The sequence below is a fragment of the Saitoella complicata genome, assembly GCF_001661265.1.
Source record: "Saitoella complicata NRRL Y-17804 unplaced genomic scaffold SAICOscaffold_2, whole genome shotgun sequence".
NCBI lineage: Eukaryota > Fungi > Ascomycota > Saitoellomycetes > Saitoellales > Saitoellaceae > Saitoella > Saitoella complicata.
This window is the reverse complement of record NW_017566993.1, coordinates 74,324-101,031: the sequence shown is the minus strand read 5'-3', so window position 1 is coordinate 101,031 and position 26,708 is coordinate 74,324. Positions and strand designations below refer to the sequence as shown.

General features: G+C 52.4%; 15 protein-coding genes across 15 annotated transcripts; 5 read left to right on the top strand and 10 right to left on the bottom strand.

Moving 5' to 3' along the window:
* Window positions 1-48: 48 nt before the first annotated feature.
* SAICODRAFT_28724 (Metallo-hydrolase/oxidoreductase) lies at window positions 49-1,622 on the bottom strand. Its single transcript, XM_019167209.1, has one exon. The coding sequence runs from the start codon at window positions 1,614-1,616 to the stop codon at window positions 189-191; it is 1,428 nt and encodes a 475-aa protein (XP_019026723.1). The 5' UTR covers window positions 1,617-1,622; the 3' UTR covers window positions 49-188.
* A 30-nt stretch (window positions 1,623-1,652) lies between these two features.
* SAICODRAFT_149001 (uncharacterized protein) lies at window positions 1,653-2,958 on the top strand. Its single transcript, XM_019165533.1, has one exon. It carries the CDS (start codon window positions 1,762-1,764, stop codon window positions 2,878-2,880), a length of 1,119 nt encoding a protein of 372 aa, XP_019026722.1. The 5' UTR covers window positions 1,653-1,761; the 3' UTR covers window positions 2,881-2,958.
* A 249-nt stretch (window positions 2,959-3,207) lies between these two features.
* SAICODRAFT_33016 (Sm-like ribonucleo protein) lies at window positions 3,208-3,747 on the bottom strand (the record flags this gene model as incomplete). Its single annotated transcript, XM_019168253.1, has 3 exons — window positions 3,208-3,441; window positions 3,498-3,689; window positions 3,745-3,747. The coding sequence occupies 3 exons, from the start codon at window positions 3,745-3,747 to the stop codon at window positions 3,208-3,210; spliced, it is 429 nt and encodes a 142-aa protein (XP_019026721.1).
* Window positions 3,748-3,861: 114 nt separating this feature from the next.
* Window positions 3,862-4,933, top strand: SAICODRAFT_16666 (uncharacterized protein). The gene is made up of 2 exons (XM_019165684.1): window positions 3,862-4,402; window positions 4,463-4,933. The coding sequence occupies exons 1-2, from the start codon at window positions 4,109-4,111 to the stop codon at window positions 4,697-4,699; spliced, it is 531 nt and encodes a 176-aa protein (XP_019026720.1). The 5' UTR covers window positions 3,862-4,108; the 3' UTR covers window positions 4,700-4,933.
* A 328-nt stretch (window positions 4,934-5,261) lies between these two features.
* SAICODRAFT_52452 (thiolase) lies at window positions 5,262-6,616 on the bottom strand (the record flags this gene model as incomplete). The annotated part of the gene is made up of 3 exons (XM_019169145.1): window positions 5,262-6,328; window positions 6,385-6,475; window positions 6,530-6,616. The coding sequence occupies 3 exons, from the start codon at window positions 6,614-6,616 to the stop codon at window positions 5,262-5,264; spliced, it is 1,245 nt and encodes a 414-aa protein (XP_019026719.1).
* Window positions 6,617-6,913: 297 nt separating this feature from the next.
* SAICODRAFT_75378 (phosphatidate cytidylyltransferase) lies at window positions 6,914-8,438 on the bottom strand. Its single transcript, XM_019170972.1, has 3 exons — window positions 7,860-8,438; window positions 7,513-7,800; window positions 6,914-7,456 (listed from the first exon to the last, which is right to left on the bottom strand). The coding sequence occupies exons 1-3, from the start codon at window positions 8,412-8,414 to the stop codon at window positions 6,965-6,967; spliced, it is 1,335 nt and encodes a 444-aa protein (XP_019026718.1). The 5' UTR covers window positions 8,415-8,438; the 3' UTR covers window positions 6,914-6,964.
* Window positions 8,439-8,568: 130 nt separating this feature from the next.
* SAICODRAFT_28720 (uncharacterized protein) lies at window positions 8,569-9,188 on the top strand. Its single transcript, XM_019167208.1, has one exon. The coding sequence runs from the start codon at window positions 8,590-8,592 to the stop codon at window positions 8,989-8,991; it is 402 nt and encodes a 133-aa protein (XP_019026717.1). The 5' UTR covers window positions 8,569-8,589; the 3' UTR covers window positions 8,992-9,188.
* Window positions 9,189-9,257: 69 nt separating this feature from the next.
* On the bottom strand, window positions 9,258-10,372 carry SAICODRAFT_28718 (uncharacterized protein). Its single transcript, XM_019167207.1, has 2 exons — window positions 10,100-10,372; window positions 9,258-10,034 (listed from the first exon to the last, which is right to left on the bottom strand). The coding sequence occupies exons 1-2, from the start codon at window positions 10,304-10,306 to the stop codon at window positions 9,291-9,293; spliced, it is 951 nt and encodes a 316-aa protein (XP_019026716.1). The 5' UTR covers window positions 10,307-10,372; the 3' UTR covers window positions 9,258-9,290.
* A 126-nt stretch (window positions 10,373-10,498) lies between these two features.
* SAICODRAFT_4841 (uncharacterized protein) lies at window positions 10,499-11,831 on the top strand (the record flags this gene model as incomplete). Its single annotated transcript, XM_019168927.1, has 3 exons — window positions 10,499-10,616; window positions 10,672-11,103; window positions 11,164-11,831. The coding sequence occupies 3 exons, from the start codon at window positions 10,499-10,501 to the stop codon at window positions 11,829-11,831; spliced, it is 1,218 nt and encodes a 405-aa protein (XP_019026715.1).
* A 339-nt stretch (window positions 11,832-12,170) lies between these two features.
* Window positions 12,171-14,836, top strand: SAICODRAFT_16660 (Cullin-domain-containing protein). The gene is made up of 3 exons (XM_019165682.1): window positions 12,171-12,353; window positions 12,409-12,572; window positions 12,626-14,836. Exons 1-3 carry the CDS (start codon window positions 12,304-12,306, stop codon window positions 14,707-14,709), a joined length of 2,298 nt encoding a protein of 765 aa, XP_019026714.1. The 5' UTR covers window positions 12,171-12,303; the 3' UTR covers window positions 14,710-14,836.
* Window positions 14,837-15,778: 942 nt separating this feature from the next.
* SAICODRAFT_52448 (aquaporin-like protein) lies at window positions 15,779-16,627 on the bottom strand (the record flags this gene model as incomplete). Its single annotated transcript, XM_019169143.1, has 1 exon — window positions 15,779-16,627. A coding segment is annotated over one exon (849 nt), but the record flags the coding sequence as incomplete, so codon positions are not given.
* Window positions 16,628-17,271: 644 nt separating this feature from the next.
* Window positions 17,272-18,843, bottom strand: SAICODRAFT_41443 (alpha/beta-hydrolase; the record flags this gene model as incomplete). Its single annotated transcript, XM_019168662.1, has 1 exon — window positions 17,272-18,843. A coding segment is annotated over one exon (1,572 nt), but the record flags the coding sequence as incomplete, so codon positions are not given.
* A 697-nt stretch (window positions 18,844-19,540) lies between these two features.
* Window positions 19,541-20,544, bottom strand: SAICODRAFT_68962 (short-chain dehydrogenase/reductase SDR). Its single transcript, XM_019170439.1, has 2 exons — window positions 20,326-20,544; window positions 19,541-20,275 (listed from the first exon to the last, which is right to left on the bottom strand). Exons 1-2 carry the CDS (start codon window positions 20,512-20,514, stop codon window positions 19,580-19,582), a joined length of 885 nt encoding a protein of 294 aa, XP_019026711.1. The 5' UTR covers window positions 20,515-20,544; the 3' UTR covers window positions 19,541-19,579.
* A 412-nt stretch (window positions 20,545-20,956) lies between these two features.
* On the bottom strand, window positions 20,957-24,418 carry SAICODRAFT_4836 (ARM repeat-containing protein; the record flags this gene model as incomplete). The annotated part of the gene is made up of 2 exons (XM_019168926.1): window positions 20,957-24,340; window positions 24,392-24,418. The coding sequence occupies 2 exons, from the start codon at window positions 24,416-24,418 to the stop codon at window positions 20,957-20,959; spliced, it is 3,411 nt and encodes a 1,136-aa protein (XP_019026710.1).
* A 156-nt stretch (window positions 24,419-24,574) lies between these two features.
* SAICODRAFT_4835 (MFS general substrate transporter) lies at window positions 24,575-26,603 on the bottom strand (the record flags this gene model as incomplete). Its single annotated transcript, XM_019168924.1, has 4 exons — window positions 24,575-24,985; window positions 25,048-25,332; window positions 25,391-26,187; window positions 26,246-26,603. 4 exons carry the CDS (start codon window positions 26,601-26,603, stop codon window positions 24,575-24,577), a joined length of 1,851 nt encoding a protein of 616 aa, XP_019026709.1.
* Window positions 26,604-26,708: the final 105 nt, after the last annotated feature.

Genomic DNA, 26,708 nt, shown 5'->3' with positions numbered 1-26,708 from the left:
TATTAGGACGTGTCTAGCCTGTCAATCTTAGTTGCTAATTGCAATGTCGTGACAGCCATGTCCTTCTCCAGAGTCTGACTCGCCACACCCCGGAAGCCTTGACCCGTCTTGCCATTGATCAATCAACTCTCCCACTGTGTACCAAAACACAATCTTCTTTCCAATTGTTCTGGCTGCATCAACCTGCTCTACGACCTTTCAATTTCTTCCTCTTGCCTCTTCACTTCGATCCTCATGAAATCTCTTGCACAGGTCACATCATCCGATCCAAATTCCTTAATCGCCAATGCTCTAATACCCTCCATGATGCTCATCGCTTCCTCACTCTCATCACCCTTATATCGCGAGGAGAAGTGATTCAGACACAACCTCTTTGCTCCTATTCTTCTCGCGAAGGCACCTGCCATTTGTGGCGTAGAATGTCCGTGACAGATTGTGCGCTCCTGGACAGTTTCGAAAGTGTCTGTGGACTTGGTTGCTGCGTCGATATCTGGAAGATGTGCGTTCGTGGCTTCGTGGATGAGCAGGTCAGCGTCGTCACAGAGAACAGCCATGGGGCTGGGGTCATGGGTATCGCCAAGGATAGCGATCTTTCGTCCGACTCGTGGCGCAGGTGGAGTGAGGACTGTGCCGTCAGGCAATGTGATCTTAGTGCCCTGCTGAATAGTTGCCAAGAGTTTCATGGGGTTGGCAATACCTTCCGCCGCAAGTGCTTCCTTGTTTCTCTTCAAATGCGGTGCGTACAAAGCTGGGTTCATCTTTCCCGGAACATTTGTCTCCTGTACGACGAAGCCGATGCACGGTGCACTGTGTAGGATGGGTCCAGCCGAGACGACGAGATTTGGGGTAATGCAGAAATCTCGCCATAAGCCATCTCCATGTGGCAGGATATTCTTCCCTGGTAGTTCAAGGAGGTGTGGTCTCCCTTCTGGCTGAGGCTGATCTGTCGGAAAGTGAAGTTCAGTCACTCGATATGCTCCGCCAAGATTGGTGTATGTCAGCCTCAGTGCTCGCCGGATGTACTCTCTCAACCCCAAAGGTCCATAAATCTCCAGTGCCTCGTCTTCACCCGTCTCTGCTCTTGCGCTCTTGTCAGCGGCACTGTCAAGCCGCGGATCCGATGCTCCAACCGTTCCTCCAGCTCCACACAACACGGACGCCATTAATGGAACGATGCCAAAAACATGGTCTCCATGCATATGTGTGATGAAGATGCGTTTCACTTGACCCATCCTAACTCCATCACCACCTCGCTGCATCTGCTTCTGCGTTCCCTCTCCACAGTCAAACATCCAAGACCCAGCATCATGTTTCAGCACGAGGGAGGAGTGGTTGCGGGTGTGTGAAGGGACTGCGGATGCTGTTCCCAAGAAGGTGATTGCTAGAGGCCCATTGACCATGTCGGCTAGCGCGTACTTCCTGTTGAAGATGCTTTTGTTGTTCTTGTCGGGATATCTTTGAGTCGTCGTTACAGGGGCCTCGACGCGGGGAAAAGGTAACGTTTTCGGTACCTCAACAGCTGGTACCGGCGTGGATGAATACTGCCTAAACCTTGTTCGAGGATACCGAAACAGCTGATAAACCCAAGCACACAGTCTGCTGGAGCTGTCATTCATTCTCGTGTTTGTCTTCCTCCTCTGCCGTATTATACGTTCAGTGTGGCACAGCTGTGGCTCACCGCCGTTTCTGGCCGAAAAAGCTCGTAAATATACCGAAATCCTGGACAAAGCAGAAGAGTCCAGTCATCCAAACACCCCAAAAATGTCCGCTGAGCAAACCGAAGCTGTCATCCCTCAGGCCGAGGAGGTCCCCGCTGTCGAGGTCGCCATGACCGAGGCTCCCAAGACCGAGGAGGCTGCTCCTGCTGCCCCCGTCGAGGCTGCTGCTGAGACCACCACCGCTACCGATGCCTCCGTCGCCGTCGCCGCTGCGATCCAGGAGCAGGACTCCAAGAAGACCAACTTCAAGACCAACTCCAAATTCGACCCCTCCGACCTCCCCGTCACCTCCGACCCCGCGGAAATCCTCAAACAAATCGAATTCTACTTCTCCGATGCAAACTTCCCCTACGACAAATTCCTCTTCACCACGGCCTGGAACAATGATGGCTGGGTTCCCATTGCGACCATTGCGGCGTTCAAGAGGTGTAGGAGGTTTCAGCCGTTTGAGGCTATCGTTAGTGCGTTGAAGACGAGTGAGAAATTGCTCGTGTCTACTGATGATACGAGAGTGAAGAGGAAGAACGAGCTTAACCGTGTTGATCCTAAGCAGCGCACCCTTCACGTTCGTGGTCTGGATCGGGAGGAGAGCAAGACGCTCCAGATTGACCTCGAGAAGTACTTTGAGCAGTTCGGTCCCATCGACTCTCTCCGTCTCAAGCGCGAGGAGGGTAAGGGTGACGAAGCCGGCAAGTTCAAGGGTTCCTTCGACGTCATGTTCTCCACCGAAGAACTCGCAAAGACCTTCTACGACCTCGCTGAGAAGCCCACCTTCCCTGGTCTCTCCGAGGCTGCGTCCATGTCCGACGTCACCATCGAAACCAAGGAACAGCAATACGCACGCAAGGCCGCAGAGGGCTCCTCCAAGCCCCGCTTCTTCAAGCGTTTCAATGGATTCGAGTACATTAAGCAGCTCGAGCAGGGCGGTAGCGGGAACAGGACTTTTGGAAACCAGGGACGGGATAAGAGAAAGAGGGAGTTTGGTGATTCTGGGGATAACCAGGATCGTCGTGGTGGACGTGGACGTGGACGCGGAAGGGGCGGTCGTGGACGTGGACGTGGTGGACGTGCTGGGGAGGGTAGGGGTGCGAACAACACTCCTTTGGGCGAGAAGGCTGGTGAGGATGCTCCTGCCGCCGCTCCTGCTCCTGCTCAGGAGTAAGGGTTTGTGTATGATGACGTGAAGTAGTTGTTTTTGGTTGCATTTTTGGGACAAGGGTTATTTTCAAGGGATTCAAGCAAAGAAAAGTATCATTTAGAGATCATGAAGGGATATAGGAAGGCTTAAGCTTTGAATGAGGTTGGACGTAGGAATGCGTCTATCCTTTCATAATAGCATTATTACTGGTACGCTGCATACATTGTCCAGTTTGTTTTCCTTTTGTCACGTAACCTCCACGGATCCCCGCTCCTGGTATATGGATCCCCCCGTCACAAACACGCGTGCATCTTTCACCTCCGATGAAAACCCCGTCACCATTCCAGAACGTTAGAACCCACCCCTCAACGATCCACCCCGTCCACGTCCCCGATCAGGAATTCCACCTCGTCCGCGAGTGCCACCACGTCCACCCATCATCCCACCACGCTGCAACCCATGCCCACCGCGATTTGCACCACCTCTTGGTGCACCCCGTGCGTGCATCCTGTTATCACTTCTTTGCGCAAGGTTCTGGTCACGGACTAGATCGATGATTTCGTCTGGTACTCGGAGGTATTTGATCTGGTCACCAAACAGTCAGCAATTGTCAATGGTAGTAGGGGTGGGATTGGGCGCACATTTGACCCACGAATATAACACTCCGGCAGTCTATGAAACTTTGTCCCGTCCATACTCGTTTGAATGACCTCGCGTAGGGTGAGGTTCATCCAGGTATCGCAGTTGACTAAGTGGCCATTGTAGGTTTCGCCGTTTTTCAACTCCACAAGCATTGGGTGGCCTTTGGCCGTTGTAAGGAGGGATAGAGGGAGCTGGACGCAAGATTAGCTATGTAGGATAAGAGGGAGAGAGAAGGAGGGGACGGACCATGATGAGCTGCTGAATGGGGTATATTGGTGAGGTTTCGGATGGACGTGTACTCCTCATGCAGGTATACGACCGCGCCAGACGTCAAGGAGGTCAGGTGAAGGTCAATGAGGAAGATATAAAGATTACACTGCGATTTTCTTTCCATATACTACTGAGAAACGAATGCTCTGCCAAGCATTGGATCTTTCATAAACCTTACCGGCGTGCCTGCAGTTTCGTTGAAGGCAACAAGATCTGACCGAGGAAAAAACGAACAGGAAGGACGATATCGAAGGCCTTGTCATCATCTGTCATTGAAATCCTACATCCTCCAACTCACAGCGACCCATTCCCCTGAAGCACCAGCTCACAATCACTCAACATGTCGTCCAAACTCATGAACATGAAGTTCATGCAACGGGCCTCCGAAAACGCCGTCCGTGAAGAAGAAAAGAAAGTGCAAAAACGAAAAGTCGACGAGCAATCATGGCGACTATCATTCAAAGACCAACCCCCACAACCACCAAAGCTGAACGTCAAGTTCGAGGCGAGTTATAGCGCATTTGATAGACCAAGTGGACGGACATCCTATGGAGGAGCCACGCCGGTGAATGGAAGTGGAGAAAAGCCCCCGATCGGACGGATGAGTTTCGGGAACTTTAACCTAGACGTCGAGGTATGTGGAAGCGTAAGAAACCCAAGCCAATGCGTCTTGTACTCACATCTCCCTCCACAGAAACTCCATAACCCAAACGCAGGCCGCGGATCAGGCGAAATCAGCGAAGACCCCGAAGATCAGTCAGAAGACGCCATCGCACAGCGAAAACGAGACGAGTACGAGCGTGAGAAAAAGATATTGAGGGATATGAGTAAGATGTCGAGTATTAGTGGGAGTGGGTCGAGTAAGCAGGGCACGGCGGGGAAGAAGAGGAGGAGGGAGGAGGTTGATACACCGAAGAAGAGGAGTGAGTGAGGTTTGGATTGGGGAATGTGGACACGGACATGGGCGATATACCCTGGCGAGAACACGGCCACCACGACGTCGACCGGTTGAGAGCAGACGCTGTTGTCAACTTCTGTGCCGGTCGGGGATAGTTTGAGCTCTAACGAAGTGCGCGTTTGGAATGTCGTCATGAAAGGAGGAAGAGGTGGTTGGCGTTCCTGTTCCAGAATATCCATTTGCACTGCAAACGAGTCTGTCCATCACTCTTCTTCATAGTAATTTATGCTTTCCTCACGATAAGCTCGTCCATCACCTCGTCCAACAGGTATCCATCAGCTCGAGTCCATCTCCATCAGGGTCTTCATCACCTCGACTCCATGACTCGATCAGCTTGTAGAATACGAGACGTCGTTAAACTGTCGAAGTTATGCGAACACACAAGTTTTGATTCACACGCTTGAGATCGTACAGGAGGCGTTGATTTGTGACTGAGTCTTTCCATACGAACATTGGACGCCTTTCGGGAAACACAAATTACAATTTCATGGGTATCCTAATCATACGTCAGGTGACATCAATCCCCAACCCTCACCTACTCGACAACAATCAAACTAGCCATTCCCATCCCCAACCCAATACACATACTCGTGACAAGAACCTTCTTTCCCCTCTGCTTACACGCGCTAATTCCCGTCGCAATCTGTCTCGCACCCGTACACCCCAACGGATGTCCCAACGCGATCGCGCCTCCGTTGACATTCAACACCTCTGGATCAATCCCCAATTTCTCCTCACAATAAACGGCCATTGAGGCGAAGGCTTCGTTGATTTCGAAGAGGTCGACATCGGCGTTGGTGAAGTTGTGGATCGACATGAGCTTTGGGATGGCGAGGGAGGGACCGATTCCCATGATGCGGGGAGCGAGGGCAGCGACCGTCGCGCCCACGAATTTGGCGAGGATTGGCTGACCCAACTTCTCGGCTGTCGACCGCTTCATAAGGAGGACCGCGGCGGCTCCATCGGTGACTTGGGAGGCGTTTCCGCCGGTGGTGTTGGGGCCGTACTGTGGGAACGCGGAGCGGATCTTGCCCAAACCCTCCGCGGTCGTACCAGGACGGATACCATCATCCCTATCCACCACAACCCGGGTCTTCTCCCCAGTCTTAGGGTCGATAATCGTAGTATGAACCGGCGCGATCTCTTCATCGAACCTCCCGGCCTTCTGTGCCGCCTCCGCACGCTGGAAGGATCGTGCGGCAAACGCATCCATCTTCTCCCTACTCACCCCAAAATCCCTCGAAACATTCTCCGACGTCCAGCCCATTGGCATCGTACAATCCTTCGACTCAGGGTTCTGCATCACGGTCTCGGAAAACTCCTTGATCCCATCATCACGGTCGAGGGACATACTCTCTGCACCGACAGCGAGACCAACTTCGATGGAACCGGCTTTGATGGCGTTCGCGATTGTCTGGACGGAGAGGAGACCGGAGGAGCACCAGCGGTTACAGACTGACAATGCGGTCGTGTTCGGGAACCCTGCAGCGAGGGCGGCGGCGCGGGCGACGTAGGCGGCCTTTCCATTGAGGACATTACCGACGCAGATATCGTCTACCTTGGAGGGGTCGATTTTGGATTTGTCGATGGAGGATTTGAAGACTGTGGGATCGTCTGGTTAGTCATTGTTACACCAATTGCCCAACCCTTGATCCTACCTGAGTAAAGGAGATCATCCAACACAGTGTCCTTCAATCCACCCTTCTTTGCCTTAGTGAGCGGCGTACGGATAGCGAGTGTGATAACGACCTGTACAACTCGGTGTCAATAACGTGCACCAAAGACTCGCCGGGTTGCACATACATCATCGGGCGACTTTGCCTCCAACCTGGACCTCGCGTCCGTCGAGGTAAGATGCTGAACAAACTGCTGAAGACGTTGCTGAGCCATACTGATTCCCTCCACTTAACTGATCTGCTGCTCTCTCAATCCTGTTCTCGCCTTCCTTATAAATCCAGTTCGGAGGTCGTTCCAGGGCGGGGTACGCCGAGGAGCTGAGTGTGGGGTCACGTACCGAGACATGTGCCGACACACCGAAGCCAATTAAAGAGAGTATATTAAAATGGTATCCAATAAAAGTAGAAACGTAAGAAGCGATAGCGATACGGATGTTGAATCCCTGGTGACAGCTGAGGGTATCTTTGATCATTGTTGAAAGCGCACGTGCCCGTACTCCGAGTCACTTTTCCTTCCTGTAATCATACTCTTCCATTCCCCTTGGTCAAGAAGCTTGATACGTCACAGCCCATACTGAGCCAAACATTCCAACGCACCCTCACCAAGTCTCCCCTGCCCAATCAAATATTTATGCAACCCCTTCACCAACTCAACCTGCTCCTCCGCCGACAAACTCGTGATCGCACTCTCAAGCACCTTCCCCAATGCAACCTGATGCTGCGCAATGAAGCTCTGGTAGTACATATACGAAAAGAATCCCATCATGAACTGGCAATCCATACGGTCGGTCATACCGCCGTGGCCGGGGATAGAGTCTCCGAAATCTTTGATTGAGAAGGCACGTTTGAGGCCGGAGGCGAAGAAGCCGCCGAAGGGGGCGATAAGGGAGGCGAAGGTCGCGAAGATGAGGAAGTGAAATTGGACGGGCGCGAAGATTATGCTGGAGGGGAGGAGGGGCATGAGGGAGGAGAGGGGTTCGAGAGAGAAGGTGTGGGGGAGGAAGACGGGGTTGGGGGTACAGTCGACGCCGGAGAACATGGAGACACCAAGTTCCTAATATACTTATTAGTCTTCCGGGCAGACATGTGCAGTAATGGATGGAGACATACCCTGACAGGACAGATCATGTACTTGTACCTCATCAACCAATTCGCCAATCCCAAGCCGATAATAACCGTACAGATCCATCCACCGACGAATCCCTCAACGGTCTTCTTCGGGGAAACGGCAATGAGCTGCGTGCGGCCCCAGAGGAATCCACAGACGTAGGCAAAGGTGTCGTTACAAATCACGAAAGCGACGGGAACGAAGAACCAGATGAGACCTTCGAGGATGTTGTTGGTGATAAAGTGGGACTGGACGACGACGAGGAGGAGGACCATGTGGGTCCAGCAGAACTATCATACCCAATTGTTAGCAATTGCGCAGGAAAGGGCAGGTCGAACGGAAGACATACCTGGGTAAACTGGAACTTGTAGTGTCCCTTCTCCAAGTTCATGACAAAGAACACGAATCCCATAACATACAACACAAACGAGATAAACCTATGATGCGTCGCCAATGGCAAAATATACGCATCAACCAACACGATATGCTTGAAGTAGTAAATCACACTCTCTCCATAGAAGAAATAGAGCGCAACGAAGAAGAAGTACCAATTCAGTGTTCTGAAAAATGGGAGCTTTTTCTCCTCGGAGGGAACAGATGCGATGGAGATGACCTCCTTGAAGACCATGACCTGGACGAGGACGACGAGGCCGATGATCCAGAGGTGGCCCGCGCCGAGGACGGTGAAGAAGAGTGCGATCATGATAAAAGTCCATAATGTCCTCGTCAGAAAATCCGACTTCTTCTTTGCGCTATCGGCATTCTTCAACAGCACGGTTTTTTCTTCCTTGGCGGCCTTCACGGCGCCATTAGTTGCTGATGCAGTTACCTCGACAGCTGATGCGGAAGCGGAAGTGGATGAATGGGATCCTGTCCGTTTCTTTGCTCCCTTCTTTGGTGGCATTGTGGTTGGTTGGTTGATTACAGGGTCTGTCTGTATGAAGAATCTCGCTTCGCGGCCGCTGACGTTGGATTTTTGGAGCGCGGTGCTGTCAGGATGCAGGTGCCGCCAACCTCCCGAATAAGGAAATTTGAAAGTCTACGTTACATTCCACGTACACCGACGTCCCCAATCCACCATGATGTCTGATCAGCCGTCAACCTCCTCTTCGCTACATCTGGCGCAGCTGTCATCACTAGCTGCGGCAGTCACCTTCGACTTGACACACACACATCGCTGGACATGCCTTACTACACATACATTACCCTTCGAGGACCGTTTGGTTCTTACTGGTTATCCGCCCGCAACGATACAAGCGCCGAATCCAGCGGAAACACTCATTATGCCACTGAGTCTGGACGAAACATTCTCATTACGTCAATGGGCTGGTGTGTTTGATGCTGCTGACCAGCTCGTGTCACATCGGGATGGGGAGGAAAAGCGAAGATGGGGAAGTGCGTTGCTGGGGATTGTGAGCGCAGATTCTACGGTTGTTTATTACACGATGCATGATGGAATCGTGAAGCCGAAGCAGAATTAGGAGCAGTTTGAGACAAGGGAACTCGTTCCGAAACTGACACCTGTTGCAATGAACGACTCGACCCCACCGGGAACAATCGAAACTAAGGGGGTGCACGCCTAACCGTTTCTTGAAAACGCAATAATATTCTGAACGACGGCGACGTCAAAGACACGACGCTGGCAGCCGCGTTCGAAAAGTATCTCGGGAAATTGGGTATCGTTTAGATGTAGATGATAGATCGTCTATGTCTTGTACTTGAGCTCTCTCTTGACTGCGCTCCTCCAAAAACCAAACTCCTAACACGGCCATCACCATCATCACAGCTGCTTTTCCTTCTTCTCCTTCTCCGCCTTCTCCATCCCACTCGAAAAGTGCTTCTCCGCAACCTCATCCACAACAGCCTCAGTCTTATTCTCCCCATTCGCAACCCTCTTATCGACCTCTTCCTTAATTTCCGTAATCACACCCTTATCGGCATTCGTTCCCTCGATTTCGACGATCTTCCTGTCGCGTTCTTTCCGGAGCTGGGTTATCATCCGGTAGAGCTCTGGCGCGATTTCGGGACATCCGAGAGTGTCGGAGAGTTCAGGGATACGGGCTTCGTCAAGGATGATCTCCAAATCCTCATTCACCCCATTACTCGTTTCCCAGAACTTATCCGGCAACGGCTCCTTCGCCACTTCCTTATAATACTCCTCTAACTCCTTCACCGGCGTAGGCTTTAACTCTCCGTTCTCCACCAACGCCCTCAGATGCTTCCCGCCAACCATGGCTTTCCAATGACTCCATGCCCGAAACGCCATCACAAAGAATGGAATATTTGGAACGACGGGAAGGAGAGCGAAGGGAGCCGTGAGGGGTGAGAGGACGACGTTTAGCCACATCCATTTTCGGTGGTAGGGGAGGAGGGAGAGGAGAGTTGAGGTGGCGAGGGGGGAGATGTGGTGAGGTTTGAGCAAAGAGGGCGGATAGAGTATTGGAGTTGAGGTGTTTGAAAGATTGCGTGGACGGGCGGGGATGGTTCTTAGGGAGTACTCTGTATAGGGGATGTTGTCCAGGATCTACAGCCACGTATTAGCAATTAATCCTGACTCACTGCTGGTGGTGAAGAGAGTGAGGAACATACCTTATTTCCGATTGTCACGGTCCGATGCTTCCAATTCCATGTAGAATCCTTGTCCTTACCCCATTCGATCCACATCTTTGCAGCCTTTCCGGTGACCTTATCATGCCATACCTCCCAGGTCTTCAGGGTCTTCGGATCGGGAGATGTGAGGCGGTGTGCGTAAATGAGTGTATGCCGTTTTGTTACTGGAATCGCAAAGAGCTTCATGCTGGTCTATCCTACTCGTTCTCGGTGCGATTGAGTCAATTGGAGGTGTATGCTTCTCGAGGTGTATGCTGGTTATTTGAGGTCGGGGACTGGGGGCGGCGTTTGGCAGGGAGACGTCATCGCGCAACGTCCAAAATACACCTCCAAAGAAAAATAGAAACAAAAACCCTCATTTGAGGTTTGTAGGGAAGAATGAGTTTGAGATCAGCTCAGTCGAAGAGTTCGCTGAATGCTCTACAGCTAAACGAGAAGAACGAGGAAGCTGGCACCGCTATCTCACCTGGTCGTCGAGTCGTGCGGACAGTACCACGTATGCCTCCCTGATCTGGAGATCGAGGTGAATACATGCTGATTTTGAGTTCTAGCATGGGCGAAAGACGACGATGACATATCCGGAGGCCCACTCCCCTTCCACCCCCTCGAAACATCCCGCGAGACTGGAGCACGCGCAACGAACCCCGGTACCCGGAGTACCATCCCTCCAACCCTAAGCCCTCCACAATTGGTTGCACAGACGAGATGGCATTCATTCGCGAGATTACCACATGCAATGAGGCCGCATCAATGGCGGGAAGGAGTGAGTCCCAATCACGGTGCTGGAGATGTGGAGAAAGAAGAAAGTGTAAGGAGGACGAGGAGGGCGAGTGATAGTGATTCGGAGAGAGAGAGGAGGAGTATTAGGAGTTTCTTTAGACGAGATGAGGATGAAGATGTGGATTTGGAGGCGGATCGGAGGGCGGTGAAGAGGGAGGCTCAAGAGAGACGCGGGGATTTTGCATGGCTTGAGCGTCAACAGGGTATAGCATACTTGGGTGATTTCGACACAGAAATGACTTGCTGACGTGTCTACTGTACAGGACTGAATACTCCTTGGCACCATGCCGACCCAACCTCAACCTCCTACTTCCCCGACGACGCCCGTCTTCGGCGTGAGCGGACGACATCAAGCATCATCATCACGGACGGCGCCAACGCGCACAAGAAACAACGGACATGGTGGACAAAAACCCAAGTCCGCTTCCTCAACAACCCCTTCATCCCCCTCGCCATGCGTTCCGTACAATGGCTCGTCTCCCTCCTCGCTCTCGCATTCGCAGCAAACGCGGTACAGTTGAGTAACAAACATGGATTCGATCAGAGGCCTAGTGCGATCATGGCTATTGCTGTGGATGGGGTAGCGTTGATTTATCTCATCTATATTACGTGGGATGAATACAAAGGAAAGCCCCTTGGCCTCCGCTCACCTAAGGTGAAGATGCGACTCGTCATGCTCGATCTTCTCTTCATCATCTTCTTGTCCGCAAACCTCGCTCTCGCTTTCGACACGCTGTTTGACAATCAGTGGGGATGTAGGATTGAGGGTGGACAGTCCTATCCGGGAGCGCTGAATTCGAGTGTGAATGTGAGGGGAGTCTGTAGGAGGATGGAGGCCTTGGCGGCGTTTTTGTTTTTGGGGTTGGTTGGGTGGGTTGCTGGGTTTACGGTAAGTGTGTTTAGGATTGTGGAGAGGGTTGTGCAGGCGTGAAACAGTCCTACTTCGATCAAGGACAACATCTGCGGCCACAGAGGTGGAAGCTTTGTTCACTTGATACTTGACAGTGAGAGAAGGGAGTGGACGGCGTTTTACTTCGATTTTTCTTAGACGTTGACGGACACGCATCGTGTGTCCAAGGAAGGATCCACAGGAGTATACCTAGGGAATATACCAGCTCAAGAAGCTGCGAAAAACAAAGATGCTCAACAGTTCTCTCCATTGATACATCCATCCAAAACTTCCCGTGCATTACGTAGCCGTCGCACACCCCTGTCAGGTTCGGGCGCTTGTGTGCATGGGGGTCCCTGAACTCTCCCGATACCGCGGCCGTACAGTTGGGGTACGCAATTGTCTTCTCCCTACGAACCGACAGCATATACTCAGTCCTCTCCGTCTCAATAAGCCGTCACCGATTTGCTCTTGAGTCTATTGTATCGCTCGCTTGTCCAGAACGTACGACAGAATGCCCGTCGCCAATAATGGGTTGCCGAAGGCGGATGACTTGAAGGGATCGTATGTCGCCTCCCTGCGAATTGGCAAGGGAATGAATGCTAATTGGTATAATCAGATGGGCATTCCTGGAAGAGGGTGTCGATCATATCATGAATCGCCTCGACGAGGGATTGAGTCCGGCGAAGTATGTGAATATGTACACCGTGGTATACAATTTCTGTACGCACAATAAGTTGAGTCAGAGTATGTCTCTGCATGAGAGTTCGAGTGGACAGAGAGGTACGTCGAAGCGATGCGTTATGTCTGTAACGGATGCTGACTTCTATGTACAGGTGCGCACCTCATGGGAGCGGAGTTGCATAAGAGGTTGTCGGAGTACTTGATCAAGCACCTCGCTGGGATTTGCAACGAGTCAAAGCAGTATTCGGATGAGACGCTGCTCAAGTTCTACACCAAGCAGTGGGCGAAATACACCTTCGCCGCGTCCTTCCTGAACAACATCTTCAAGTACTTGAATCGACACTGGGTCAAACGTGAACGCGACGAAGGCCGAAATCAGGTTCACGATATCTACACGTTGGCGTTGGTGAGCTGGAAGTTGCATTTGTTCAACCATACTCAGGAGAACCTTATTAGTGCTGTATTGAAGTTTGTCGAAAAGCAGAGGAATGGGGAGTCAATTGAGACGACGCTTATCAAGAGTGTCGTGGAGTCATATGTCTCGTTGGGATTGGACGAAAATGACGCGACCAAGAATAACCTCGACGTTTACAGGGACTCTTTTGAGGCTCCCTTCCTTGAGCGGACGAAGGAGTACTACCAGGCTGAGGCGGAGAAATTCATCAGTGAGAACTCGGTAGTGGATTACATGCGCAAAGTGGAAGCGCGCCTCAACGAGGAGGAGTCTCGTGTGGTCATGTACTTGCATCCCTCCACCAGGAAGGGACTCATGCAGGCCTCCGAGAGTGTGTTGATCGCGGCGAAGGCGGAGTTGCTACAGGAAGAGTTCCAACCGCTGCTGGATAGCGACAAGAGGGATGACCTTTCGCGGATGTACAACTTGCTGAACCGTGTGAAGGGCGGGCTTGACCCATTGCGGATCAGGCTCGAGACGCACGTTCGTCGTGCTGGATTGGATTCCGTTGAGAAGGTCGCGAGTGGACAGGAGGTTTTGGACCCACAGACATACGTGTTTGCTCTGCTCGATGTTCACACTCATTACAATGATCTCGTGGCTAAGTGCTTCCGTAATGATCCAGATTTTGTCAAGTCCTTGGATAATGCCTGCAAGGAGTTCGTCAACAGAAACAAGGCTTCTGAGAGTAGGGGATCTAAGTCTTCGCCGCAATTGTTGGCGCAGTATTGTGATTCTTTGCTCAAGAAGGGCGCAAAGGTCGTCGAGGAGAATGATTTGGAGAAGCACCTTCAGGGTGTGATGACGGTCTTCAAGTATATCGAGGACAAGGATGTCTTCCAGACGTTCTATCAGAAGCTTCTTGCGAAGCGTCTCGTCAAATTCCTTTCTGCTTCCGATGATGCGGAGGCTGGAATGCTCCTCAAGCTCAAAGAGGCGTGTGGTGTTGAATATACGAACAAGCTGCAAAGAATGTTCACGGATATGACACTTTCTAAGGAGACTATGGATGCGTTCCGTACCCAGATGCAGCAGACTCACGACGCATCTGAGCTATCTACGGATTTCTCTGCGCTTACCCTCGGAAATGGATACTGGCCTTTCACTAAGGCGTCATCGGGTGGTAACTTCAATATCCCTCCGGAGGTGATCAAGGACCTCGAACGTTTCCAGTCTTACTACGACAACAAGCATTCAGGCCGAAAATTGACTTGGTTATGGCAAATGTGCTCGGCTGAGGTTAAGGTGAACTTCACGAAGGTTAAGACGGGGTACTTGTGGACTGTGTCCACTTGGCAGATGGCTATTCTCCTGATGTTCAATAAGGCTACATCTTACACATACGAGGAAATTGCTGGGACGACTGCGATCGAGAAGGATCAGCTTGATGGATCTCTGTCTATCTTCTTGAAGGCGAGGGTGTTGACCTGTAACACGGAGAGCGGAGGTCCTGGAAGTACCTATGAGTTGAACCAGGATTACAAATCCAAGAGGATCCGAATGAACTTCAACCAGGCCATCAAGTCCGAACAGAAGCAAGAAACGGAAGAGGCGCACAAGACTGTGGAGGAGGACAGAAACTTGTTGATGCAGTCCGCGATCGTTCGTATCATGAAGTCTCGCAAGACGTTGAAGCACCAGGAACTCATCACCGAGACGATCTCGCAGATTTCTTCTCGGTTCAAGCCTACGATTCAGGATATTAAGAAAATGATTGACGTCTTGATTGAGAAGGATTACTTGGAGCGGGCTGGTAAGGAGACGTACTCGTATGTTGCATAAAGCACAAGGATGGGGAAGAGGGTGGACGTCGGTTCGAGGTGTGTCCTATGTTGGGATGTTGTTTTCTGTGCTTCAGGTGTTCTTGTTTCCGTATGGGTTCCTTTTTAGCATTTTAGGTGTACGTGCTATGTTCGCTGGCTATAGCTAAGTTATTCTTGCCAGAACACTACCGAGTGCAGTTGCAGTTGCTTCATTGTACGAAGTATTCATGACCATAGGCATTATGAGTGTAGGCTTATTAGACGTCCGCAGCAGTATTTCATAGTACGCAGTACTCGATTCTTAGTAAGAAGCAGACAGAGTAATAAAGACAACAGAAAGGTGCGCGCCAGCTCATGCATCATAAACACGACATCACGACGGCCTCAATCACCCTCCGAAGCCGTCCTCCTCCGCATATATGCTCGTCAGTTCCAGACCGACATAACACGCACCCCCATATTCACAATCACCACGGCTTGCATGAACCCTCCCCATTATCGTTCATCCTGTAATGCCCCTCACGACTCCTCCTTCCACTATTCCTCGATGACCTCCCAGTGCCATCTTGCCCCATACGCATCAACGCTCTCGAGAATCGACCACTCTCATCAACAGCGACTTCATTCAACATCAACACATCACGGCGAGTAGCGCGTTGTTCACGGGCAGCGGCGGCAGCAGAAGCGGCGTTCGCACGGGTTTGAGCATTGTGCGCAGTGAGGTACTGACGGCGCTTCTCGGCGAGGTACTCTTCGAGGTCGGCACGGACTTGAGCTTGGACGCGCTCCTCATGCTCGAGCTCGGCTTGGTGTTGTTCGTGAAGAGTCTCTTCGGAAGCACGGACGTCATCCTCTGGAATCGGGTCCAAATCCTTCATTTCGTAATCATCATCCTGGTCGTGATACTGCTGAACAGCAATTGCTTCCTCCTCATCACGAACCATACGAGCAGGACGAGCAGAACGAGTAGGAGAAACGGCGGCGACACCGGTGCTTGTCCGGCGAGGAACAGGTTGACTTCTGTGCTCATGCATGTGAGGAAGACGCATACCCATAAACTTGTTCGTCTCACGGTCATCAGTAGCAACGACTTGCTCATACTCATTCCACTTCAAGAAGACGTAGAAGAGGGTGGCGAAGATGGAACCGATAAAAGGACCTGCCCAGTAGATCCAGTGGTAGCCCGGGAAAGACTTGGTGACAACGCAAGGACCGAAAGCACGGGCGGGGTTGACGGCAGCACCGGACCAAACCACGCCGAACAACTCGATAACGAACAAGGCGAGACCGATGATGATGGGAGCGATGAAGGTAGCACGGTGCTTCTCAGCAGCACACATGAGAACCGTGAAACACAAGTAAGCGGTCAAGAATGCCTCCAAGAACAACCCTTGAGTGATACTGGTTCCTTGGGCGAGCGAGGGAGAAACGACAAGTGGTACAGGCAGCAACCCATCAATCAGAGCACTGGCAGCGATACCAGCGGCGATTTGTGCTCCAAGTAGAAAGATTGCACGTCTCCAACTCAAGACACGGACCATAAACAGCGAAAGGGTGATAGCGGGGTTGAACAAGGATCCAGAGACACGGTAGAAAGTAAAGGCAGTGACGAGCAAGCCAAGACCTTGAGCTGTAGCGTAGTAGATGATGGTCTGAGGAAAGTTGGTACGGTCGGCAGCTCCGGCCAAGTAAGATGCAGTATTCGTTCCACCGAGTGCAACGAACAAGAACATAGTCGTCCCAACGAACTCACCAATCGTCGCAACAAAGTCGTTCCTCAAACTCGCGTCGTGGGCCCTGACCCTACCGAGAGGACTGAAGATGTGGTGATGCTTGCCCTGGAGTTTCTTGCCGTTACGATCGTGTCCGAGAGCCCTGTCGAGAGAGGTCTGTGGCGGAGCGAGAGCACCATATTGGTCATCCGTCGTAGCCCACATGCTGTCCGGATGAGCAGAGGATTTGGCGGGACCGGCGATACCGCCATCAGGGCCCTTGGGGACGAAGTGGTCCAAAGCAAGAGAATCCATCGTCTGTTGCTTGTAGGAGACGCAAGGTAGCGTAAGCCGTGTAAACGGAAGGGAAAGAAGAAGCAAACAGCGACGAACACCCGGGTTGTGGGAGGTCAGGTGAGGTGAGGAAGAGGGAGGACGCGTCGTCACTTTATACTGACCATCCGAGGTTGCGTGACGACCTACCGCCTGAGATAAAGCTTGCGGGTACGTATATGGCTGCCTCAACCCTTGGAAACGGTCCGTCCGCAGTCGGTTAAAAGGGGTAAGGTTACGCTGGATAAAGGAGGTTTCATTGAAGCATGATTCACACACCCGTGAAAGTCCTTTTAAGTATGTTCTGACTGTCTGAATGTATCGAAGCTTTTAGGGAACTGTTGAGGCGTGAGAAAATGGATCCGCTCAAGCTTGGTCGGCAAAGGGTTTTCAAATCGTCCTCCAGATTCGCAGCTGCTGCCAAACATCGATAAGGTATATATGAATGTCAACCTACAAGATCCTACTTGGTGTAATTATACCGAATGTCCCTGTCCCTTGGTATTTCCAACTCCCAGCTGCAATGCCGCTCAGAAGTACAACGCCTTCTGCCAGAACTCACACCTTGCGTTCGCGTTACTATCGGGTACCACTGGGAACCCATCAATCCCAAGCTCCAACAGGTTGGCCGCCTCGCCATAAACCGGGAACTCCGGCGTACCCGCTGCCCTACCCTCACTCGGATTGCCAAACCTGGCGAAGCTAGTCAAGTATCCCTCCAAGGCGGCTGTCACAGTTTGGTTGGCACCAACACCGAAAGTGTACTGAATATCCTGTCCATGAAGTGCAGGTGGAACATCGAAGAGATAGTTGTACGTGTTGTTTCCGAAAGCTGTAGCCAGGTAGCGTGTGTTGCACGTAAAGACCAACTCCGAGGTGACAAGCGAGGCGCGCTCGAAGTTGGAGGTGTAAGGAGTGCTGCTTGATGGAGGTGGGTAAAGTGCCGCAATCTCGGCCACCACAGCGGGATTGGTGGTACTTGTGAGTCCGTACACAAACGTCTCGAAATCAGTCTCGTTCAAGATATTCTTCGGAGTGAAGAGATAGCCCTCATCGGCATTGTGACCACTCATCACCTGCACATCCTTAGGGAAGGCACCGATCAACAAGAGATACCCGGGCAAAGCAGGCACAAACGTCCCATCAACAGCGGGCCCGAACACGAAAGAGCCATAGGGCGCATTCGTGACAATTTCGTTACTCGCAGCAGCCAACACCTCAGCCGGAGCATCCTTGAGACACTGCAGCGAAGTACAATTTGCCGCAGCCTGGAGTGTCTGGTACTGTGCCTCCAACAAACGGGGCGAGTACTGTGGTGCCCATCCCGGACTCTGGGGTATCATCTTTTGGAACGGAGGAGAGTCGGTGGAGCCATATGCCGTAAGTTGGTGCATCAAACTTCCACCACCAGCTGACTCTCCGAATACCGTAACATCATCCTTCGAGCCCCCGAAGAGCTCGATATACTCCTGAACCCACTCGAATGCCGCGCGCTGGTCATATAGTCCAAGATTTGCAGTTGCGTTGGACTGGTATGTCGGTCCGGCCAACCATCCGAAGGCACCGAGACGGTAGTTGATGGCCACATAAATGAGTTGATTGTCGGCGGCATTGATGAGAAGGTTACCAGGGAACTCATCTTTGTAGCCATTGGTGTATCCACCTCCGTACACCCAAACCATAACGGGCAAGTTCGCCGAGGAGAGATCACCGGAGCGAACGGTACCGCCAGGAATATAGACATCCAAGAAGAGACAGTCCTCGCTCTGAGGAGGAGTAGGGGTAGCAGCCGCCGCACTACTGGTACTCGTCGCCGCCCCCGTGGACGAAGCAGCAGCCGCAGCAGCCGAAGCCAATGCTATCTCCTCAAGCACGATCCACATCGGATCAGACTGATAGCATGTATTCCCCACACTTCCATCCTGAACACCCAAGCTCGTCTCATCAACCGGCGACTGCGGAGGCTGGAAGCGGAGGGGACCAGTGGGGGGAGCGGCGAAGCGGATGTTCTTGAAGGTGTAGACGTCGGTTTGTTCATTGTAAGCTGCTGCGGCGTACGTTGCGTATGAAAGGGTGATGGTCGGCATTGAGCCCGACGTTGCTGTAGCCTGGGACACTGTGGGAGCAGCTGCAGTGGTGGAGGGCATAGCCTCGGTGTCGCAGTCTGAGGACATGACATTGGGGTGTGGAGCCGCGAGGGCGACATGGCAGAACCCGAGAGAGACGAGAGCTGTGATCCACTTCATGATGTGCTACTCCGAGCCGTTGTTGGTACGGCGCAAGACACAGTGCGAGATGCCAGTCTTTATAGTACAGGCCTCCCGCTAAATCCAAGGACAGGCAAACAACGACATCATGGGATCCAGCTTAAGAGTCTCTACCCCGCAGACCCCATAGCTATGGTTATGCTCTCGGTGGATCATAATAATGATCAGTGATCACCGGTCCACTCGACCTTTTGCGATCGGCGTACCCCAGATGGGCGTGCCCCGGCAAACCCCCTCATTCGAAGGTTTAGCTACCGATGGTCACACGATCACCCGAACTTAAGACTTCATTATTCCGAGGTGCGAGAAGCCGAGGAATACGGAAATCTACGCCTGATCAAGTCGCGGTTCCGAACCGGTGGTGGGTTTCGAAGATCAGCTGGGGAGTTCGGAGGAGCTCCCCCGTGGGGAATCTATATGGACCCCGCACGCCACAGCGGAGTTGCGGTTTTAGGGGGGCCAGTGTCGGCAAAATATTCTAGGAATTTTGCGTCATGAGATCATTAATATTTCCTTCCTTTGGTCTGTCTGTATCACAGCGCGAGCTACGTTCACGATTTCCCTGGTTGAACCAACCTCATTTCTTTCCCACCCTCTCAGCAATGAAACCCTCAAACTCGTCCTTGTAATCAGGATGCCACCTACTCAACGCCGGCCGCCCCTCAACCGGATCCGCCGCACTCCATGCCATCCTAGCCTTATCCAAATCCTCACTAACATCATTATCCGGGCAAATAACATAAAACTTTCCATCCAGCATCTTCTGGAACAAATAATCCACGACCTGATCCGCAGTCCACGCAGCCGCAGGCTTGTTCTCCAAAGGTTGTTGATTGCCCTTTCCGGATGCGCCAGCGGTCATACCGGTGTAGGTGTATCCCGGCACGAGGAGGTGTGCGGAGACTTTGCAGTTCTCGGTGTTACGCAATTCGTGAGCCAGCGCCTCAGTAGCGACCTTGACTCCGGCTTTGGAGACGTTGTAGGCGGCATTTCCAGGGGGACATGTGATTCCTTGCTTGGAGCCGGTGTTGATAATAGCGCAGGGCTCGCCTTGGGCGATCATGACGGGTGCGAAGACTTGGGAGCCGTAGACGACGCCGAAAAGATTGGTGTGGATAAGCTTAGTCCAGGCGTCGGGATCTCCGTTAATGATGGGACCACCGTGCCCAGTTCCAGCGTTGTTCATGAGGATGTGGACGGCGCCGAAGGTGTCGTAAGCCGTCTTCTTGAGGTTCTCGACGTCGGAGAGTTTAGAGACATCAGTAGGCACGATCTGCTTGCAAGAAGTCAGACATGAACAGTACCATCGATCTTCGGGCAGACCTTGACTTTCGCCCCCTCCTTCTTGAGTGCCTCACCAGCAGAGGTGAGCAATTCCGTATCGAGATCAGCCAACACAACATTCATCCCCTCGGACGCAAAACGGCGAGCAGCGGCGAAACCGATACCGGATGCTCCACCGGTGATGACGGCAGTAGCACCTTTACGGATACAAGCTGGAAGAGGAGACATGTTATGGATCAATTGGGTGGTTGGTGTTGGGTCTGAGCGGGAATTCTGTGGGTGCGCTGACCGAAGGGTCCGCTGCACCCCGGATCTGCCAACGTCATGGGTACCAGGGTGATTAGGACCGACGGGTAGATCAATCAATTGGATTGGGATATGTTTTCAAAAAGTTCTGTTATTCAAAGAAATACTAATAGCAACCTTTATGGGATGCTATCGCGGAAACAAAGAACGCAAGCACGAGCAGGACCGGATATCGATGCCACCAGGCCCCAGCGATAATTCCATCGCAGCTGATAGCGGAATTGCCAAGCGGGCGAGCCGCTAGATGCCTTGGGTTTTATCCAATCATCCTTATGTTCCCATGTAACGCGTTTTGACACGTCAGAGCCCGCCAATGACGCCATACATGAACAAGCGTAAGAGATCAATAGATCCCCTTCCCAGCTTAAGTCCACTCAGTCGGCAGCTCCAAGCCCTTCCTCAACATCTTACCGCCCCTAACATCCCCAAACCTCAACGTCATCCCATTCCTCGCCGCCGAAGCTGCCAAAGCCTGCTTCTCCTCATCCTCCTGCGTCCTCTCATAGTTAAGCACAAGTGACTTGATTTTTTGCTGCTCGGCACGTTCGGCTTCCTGCTTGTTCTTCGTAGCGATGGCGAGGGCGGAGTCTTCTGGTACAGCGAGAGGGCGAAGCTGTTGTTTGTTACCTCGTTTGGTGAGGAAGGTGAATGCGAGGCCGTTGGGGGCAGCGGGAGTCGAAGCCGGCTCGGCGGTTGCAGCATGCTGCGGAACGTGCCTCTTGACAGGCAAAGGTACGTCAAACACCTGTTTCCGCTCAAACTTCCTCGTCTCTAAGCTCTCACTCATCATTTTTGCAAACTCTCTCTCGAACTCTGCTTCCTCCTCAGGATCAACCTCACGTTGACGCCTAACCACGACATCCACCTCTTCCTCTTCATCGGACTCTTCTTCATCTTCAGAGTCCTCATCATCATCTGACTCAACCTCTGCCTCCTTGTCTTCCTCAGCCTCAAGTTCCTCCTCAACATCGATACCTTCCTCGTCCTCATCCTCCGACTCCCCTTCATCAGACTCAACATCAACCTCCTCCGGCTTAGCCTCAGCAGCCCTCTGCGGCATTTGCCTCGCAACAATCTCATCCAGCTCCTTCGCCGCCTCCTCCAAACTCGTATGAACCTTGAAGTCCGGTCGAATAAGCTGAAACGCATCCTGGACACCAAACTCCACATCCATCGGCAACGTCGCCTTGGTATGGATATAGAACTGGAAAAATGCCAAAAACATATCCAACTTCTTCTTCGAGTTTCCACGATCGAAGCACATCCCACAACTCTCCAACAACGCACAAACAAGCCTCACCCGGAAGAAGTCATCCGGAGGATCAAGGGGCGTCAACCTCCCCGGCATAGGGCGTCCATTCTCATGACCAAGCGTTACAATCAAATAAAGCGTGTCGAAGATAACTGATGTTTCCACCATTTTGTAGTTGTACAACTCACCCAAATACTTCACAGCGGCAATCCGCCTCTGATTATGCTTGAAGATATTCTGCTCCAACCCAAGCCGAATCTGTTCAAGCACATCATCAACAACAGCAACCGCAAACTCGGGATGATACTTGCTCAACCCACCCACCAAAATGGCCAAATAATGCAGATTCGCAAACTTGATCTTCCACGGCTTGGTAAAGATCTTCGTCAACAACCCCACCATCTTCGGATCCTGCCAATTCACTTTCCTCAACTGCTTCAAAATCTTCGCAACGTTCTTCTTGCTCAAATCAAGGTAAACGAGTTTCCTCACATACAACTCAACCGGACTCCGGTCCTTCTGCTGAATCGCGGCACGTTCAGGCGGATTAACTTGGTAAAACGCATTCTCAACCATAACCCTCTCCTGCCCGCCCAAATGCGCCGAACTCTTCTTCCGATTTAGGATTTCGAGCATCTGTCCCATCCGCCCACTCGTCTCCCCATACCTAAACAAAAACCTCCCACAATTCTCCAACAAATGACACAAGATCTCAATATTACTCCGATTAAAATCCTCGAGTGTTATTTTCATGCAGTGAAAAACCACATGCGGAGGGCAGATCTTGAATTTTGTCAGTTCGGAGAGATACTTGATGTTCTTCGCCCGAGACTCTGCCAAGTCCTTTTCCCGCATCCGCTGAAGGCGCCGAAACTCCTTATCGAGTTTCTCCACCACTTTGTCCCTTATATCTGGCATCCAAGGCGCCAGCGTCGCGATAAGCCTTGCATAATACGGCAACAAATCCTGTCGCGATCTCGGGATCTCGTAAAGGGTTTTGATGAGCCTATTCCGCGATGCTTTGGAGTTGACGAAACAGAAATCGACGGCGAATTCATCGATGAGATCACGGTTTGTGAGTTCGGGGAGACGCAAGAGCAAGGCATCGACCTGTGCTCCAATCGTCTTCGTCGGCGCAGCATCAGCGCCATCACCCTCCTCCTCCTTCTCATCTTCATCCTCATCCAAATCCATCTCACCCCCCTCCTCCCCCACAGCCCCCGTCCCCTCCACCTTATCCTTCTTCTCACCTTCCTTAGCGGCTTCCTCTTCAGCCGACTTCTTCCCGGCCTCCAAGAATATGCCAGGAACTCTCGTACTCAAATCCACAACCTCCTCATAAAACCTCCTACTATCCTCATCCTCCCACAAACTCCCCACCGTCTCCCCCTCCCTCCTCCCGCCCTCCGCCACGCTTCCAAGTGCCCTAACCACACTCTCCGGCCTATCCTCCTCCGGGGTTGGTAGGTGCGGCATCTCAACACCCAAAGCATCAGCCAATGTTTGAGCGGAGCTGACGAACTTTTCTTGGGCGCGGAGGAGCTTGTTGAATGCGGTTTGACGATCCTCGAAAGTTTGTCCGGAGGAGATGAGGTGTTCGGCATTTCGACGTGCTGTTGCGTTGATTTGCTTTTGGTGGCGGACGAGGGCATATTTGACGGATTCCCAGTAGCCTGTGAGGAGCTCGCGCGTCTCATCCCGCACGGTTCCATCAGCCAAGGGAGTGTCTTCCGTGTGGTCACCTTCGGCCCCGTTGGCTGCTTCGGCAGCTGCCTCGCCCTCAGCCGTTTTGCGGACGGTGCGAGTGCGAGCCCCAAGGACATCAAACCCAAAATTCTTCACAAACCCAACCGCCAGAGGTAAATTCACGAGTTCCTTATCATCCTTCAGCAGACCCCTCATAACCGTCAACGGCAACGGCGCACCCTCTGCTTTTCCATGATCGACGTACTCCTCCCCCAACTCGCGCCCATCTTCCGCCTTGCGCAAGATGCCAGCGAGCCAGAATTCGGTCGCGACACGGATGAGGACGCGTTGACGGCTGATTCGTGTATTTTCCTCTTTCTCGCGCTGCTCGGGTGACAACCCCTTCAAATAACTCTTAGACGGCGGCAACAAAGCCTGATAGATCCGCTGAGTCAAATACGGCGTAAACCTGGTCGAAAACCTCTGATGCAACGCCGACACAATCTCAACCCCAGCCAACACCGCAGCCTGCGTCTTACACGTCCCAAGACCCTCCGCGACACCACTAACAACCTCACTCAAATACTTCTCTAAACTCAATGATTGTACATCCTTCAACAACTCTGCTTGTTTCTCCGCGGTGAGTGCTGTACGGACTTTCTTGATGAAGGCTGTGTTTTTCTTGAGTGAGGAATCAAGAGAGGAGGAGGTTTTGAAGAGGTTCGGTTCGCCGGACCAGGCTCGGGAATTGAGATGGTGTAATTGGCGCTTTCGTTCGCGGCGAGAGCGATCTTCGGCGCCATCGGCAACCTGGACACCATCAATATTCCGTATGTAGCATACAGATTAAGGATGCCTTACCTCTTTCGTTGCCGTCGTCGATGACATTCGTTATGCTTATGGGGGATCAATTGTCCGTGACGCCTTTGAGGTGTACGGGGTTGGTTTGGGTGTACGACAGCGTCGTGCAGCTGGGGATGCGCGCGCCGCCTTGCAGGGGATGCATCACGCCTGCGAACACGAATCCACACTGAATGTATTTTACTACGACAGCTCATCAACCAATACCCAAACATAACTCCCCCAAACCACGACTCCACCCACAGCCAACACCCCACCACACCACCTCGCCCTCCTTCGTCCCCTAACCTCCTCCTCACTCAACGTCACGACCTTTCCCTCCCTCCTCTCACGCTCAATTCTGTCTACATAGGCTTCATCGTCTTCGTTTTCCATTTGTGGGAGTTGGGCGTAGCGGGAGTTGGAAGGGATAGGGGGACCGGTGGAGGAGGGGGTGGAGGCGTTGAGGTAGCCTCCCATCTGGTGTTTGTCGAGGACGAGGAGGATTGCGACGAGGCCGGCGACGACGAAGTTGCATGCCCATAGAATGGCGAGGACGGCGTTGAAGGGTTGGATGTCGAATTCCTTTTCCTGATCAAGCAGTATCCCAGACCACTATTCCCCTATTAGCCTCCATCTTGAGAAAAGCCCTCTCGAGGAAAGGAAATACCACGTACCGTCTGTGTAAGTGTAGTCCCCATCATCTCCAACATCTTCCACCCCCCAAGCGCGATACTAACACTCTCCGCACCAACCAACCGCTGCGCCGTAACGACCATCAACAACGGTCCAGCACCATACCCAATCGCGAACGTGACAAGTGCAAGCGTCGCAGACCCCGGGAGTGACTTGGCCAGTAGTAACGAGTACGAAGCCAGCGTGAACAGCGTCGACACCAAAAGCAGTGTTAACCGATGTCCATAACGGTCGGTGACCCACCCCGCGGCTGGATACAACAATATCTATCCCAACAAAATCAGCAATCATCCTTACAAAAACAAGCGTGTCAATCGAGCATACCGGCAACGCCAACACCCACCCCGCCCACCCCGCAGCTTTATCTGAGGTCATCCCATACCTCTCAACCAAAACCTCCGTACTCAAATTCACAAACGGAAGCCACACACACCCAACCCCAACCGCAACCCCCAAATACAAATAAAATAACCCAGGAAGCGCATACACCCTCTCCGTAACACTCAACCTCACTACATCTTCTTTCTCTGCATGAATGGGCGTGAACCCCCGCGCACCGAAAGCTTGGATCCGGAGTCTTTCCTCCTCTGCGCGGGAACGGCGGATGGACCATACGATCCATGTGATGTTCATCCCGACGCCTAGGGCTGTGAGTGCCGTGCCCACCGCAAATGGCGTAGTTAACCCAGCGTGGGATTTAGTCATCGAGCTAATCGTCTCGGCAGCAATGAAACTCGTACCCTTCCCCGCGACCAACCCCACCGCCAACGCGAGTCCAGCCCTCTCGTGCGCTCCAAATACCTGTACCAAGAGTGTTTCCTGAATCAGGGCTAATGGGCTAACGCCCATTCCGAAGACGACGAGTCCGGTTACCAACCATCCAATCTTACTCATTAATACGCCGAAGAGCGCGATGAATTCCCCGATGAAGAGGGTTGATGTCGCGAAGAGTGATGAACGGAGGGTTCCGTGTCGCGCGACCAGGAGTCCGGCAAGGAGTGGTATAACCGTATTCAGCAGTGTCTGTGAGGAGAGTAGCGAAGTCAACGTCCGATCCGGTATCCCGAGTCGAGATTTCAGGAGTGGGAGGAGAGGCCCGAGGGTTTGTGCGAAGTGAGAGCCTATGTTGGATATTCAGTTAGCCAGTGGTCCACCGCAAGCGATGAGTTGGTTGCGAACCGATTGAGAATGTGCAGGCGACGAAGAGAATAAACATCCGTGCCCTGAAATCCAATTTATCCCGTGGTTGCTGTTCTTCATCCTCCGTAGCCTCATCTCCCTCCTCACCCGTAACCTGTCTCGCATGCCCTCTCGACCCTCCCTGACCCGCAATTGGCGTCCCCCCTCTCAACGGACTCCCCACAAACGGCGATCCTTGCCCATGTTCTATATGCTCCCCCTTATCCTTCTTCCCAAACAACGGAAGCGAGATTTGAGAGCCGGAGGGAGAAGCTTCGTGTTCGAGTGGTTGGAGTTGGAAGCCGACAAAGTGTTGACGGGGCTCTTGTTCGCGGCGGGTACCGAAGAGCCCTGGCATTCTCTATAGGCTATCCACTGCAGAAGTGATAGAGAGATCCAATTGCAGTGATGGAGGAGTCTTTTGGGGTATATGCTGCTTGTATGCTGAAGCTGGGTTGTATGC

What these genes read in the sequence shown, in the direction of transcription:
- SAICODRAFT_28724 (XM_019167209.1), bottom strand. Translation starts at nt 1,616, where the DNA reads ATGAATGACAGCTCCAGCAGACTGTGTGCTTGGGTTTATCAGCTGTTT.
- SAICODRAFT_149001 (XM_019165533.1), top strand. Translation starts at nt 1,762, where the DNA reads ATGTCCGCTGAGCAAACCGAAGCTGTCATCCCTCAGGCCGAGGAGGTC.
- SAICODRAFT_16666 (XM_019165684.1), top strand. Translation starts at nt 4,109, where the DNA reads ATGTCGTCCAAACTCATGAACATGAAGTTCATGCAACGGGCCTCCGAA. An exon ending in ACTTTAACCTAGACGTCGAG is followed by an intron (nt 4,403 to 4,462) that starts GTATGTGGAAGC and finishes CTCCCTCCACAG; the next exon opens with AAACTCCATAACCCAAACGC.
- SAICODRAFT_75378 (XM_019170972.1), bottom strand. Translation starts at nt 8,414, where the DNA reads ATGCCACCAAAGAAGGGAGCAAAGAAACGGACAGGATCCCATTCATCC. An exon ending in ACAAGTTCCAGTTTACCCAG is followed by an intron (nt 7,801 to 7,859) that starts GTATGTCTTCCG and finishes TGGGTATGATAG; the next exon opens with TTCTGCTGGACCCACATGGT. An exon ending in ACATGATCTGTCCTGTCAGG is followed by an intron (nt 7,457 to 7,512) that starts GTATGTCTCCAT and finishes TAAGTATATTAG; the next exon opens with GAACTTGGTGTCTCCATGTT.
- SAICODRAFT_28720 (XM_019167208.1), top strand. Translation starts at nt 8,590, where the DNA reads ATGATGTCTGATCAGCCGTCAACCTCCTCTTCGCTACATCTGGCGCAG.
- SAICODRAFT_28718 (XM_019167207.1), bottom strand. Translation starts at nt 10,306, where the DNA reads ATGAAGCTCTTTGCGATTCCAGTAACAAAACGGCATACACTCATTTAC. An exon ending in CCGTGACAATCGGAAATAAG is followed by an intron (nt 10,035 to 10,099) that starts GTATGTTCCTCA and finishes ACGTGGCTGTAG; the next exon opens with ATCCTGGACAACATCCCCTA.
- SAICODRAFT_16660 (XM_019165682.1), top strand. Translation starts at nt 12,304, where the DNA reads ATGCCCGTCGCCAATAATGGGTTGCCGAAGGCGGATGACTTGAAGGGA. An exon ending in GCGGATGACTTGAAGGGATC is followed by an intron (nt 12,354 to 12,408) that starts GTATGTCGCCTC and finishes TGGTATAATCAG; the next exon opens with ATGGGCATTCCTGGAAGAGG. An exon ending in GAGTTCGAGTGGACAGAGAG is followed by an intron (nt 12,573 to 12,625) that starts GTACGTCGAAGC and finishes TTCTATGTACAG; the next exon opens with GTGCGCACCTCATGGGAGCG.
- SAICODRAFT_68962 (XM_019170439.1), bottom strand. Translation starts at nt 20,514, where the DNA reads ATGTCTCCTCTTCCAGCTTGTATCCGTAAAGGTGCTACTGCCGTCATC. An exon ending in AGGAGGGGGCGAAAGTCAAG is followed by an intron (nt 20,276 to 20,325) that starts GTCTGCCCGAAG and finishes TCTTGCAAGCAG; the next exon opens with ATCGTGCCTACTGATGTCTC.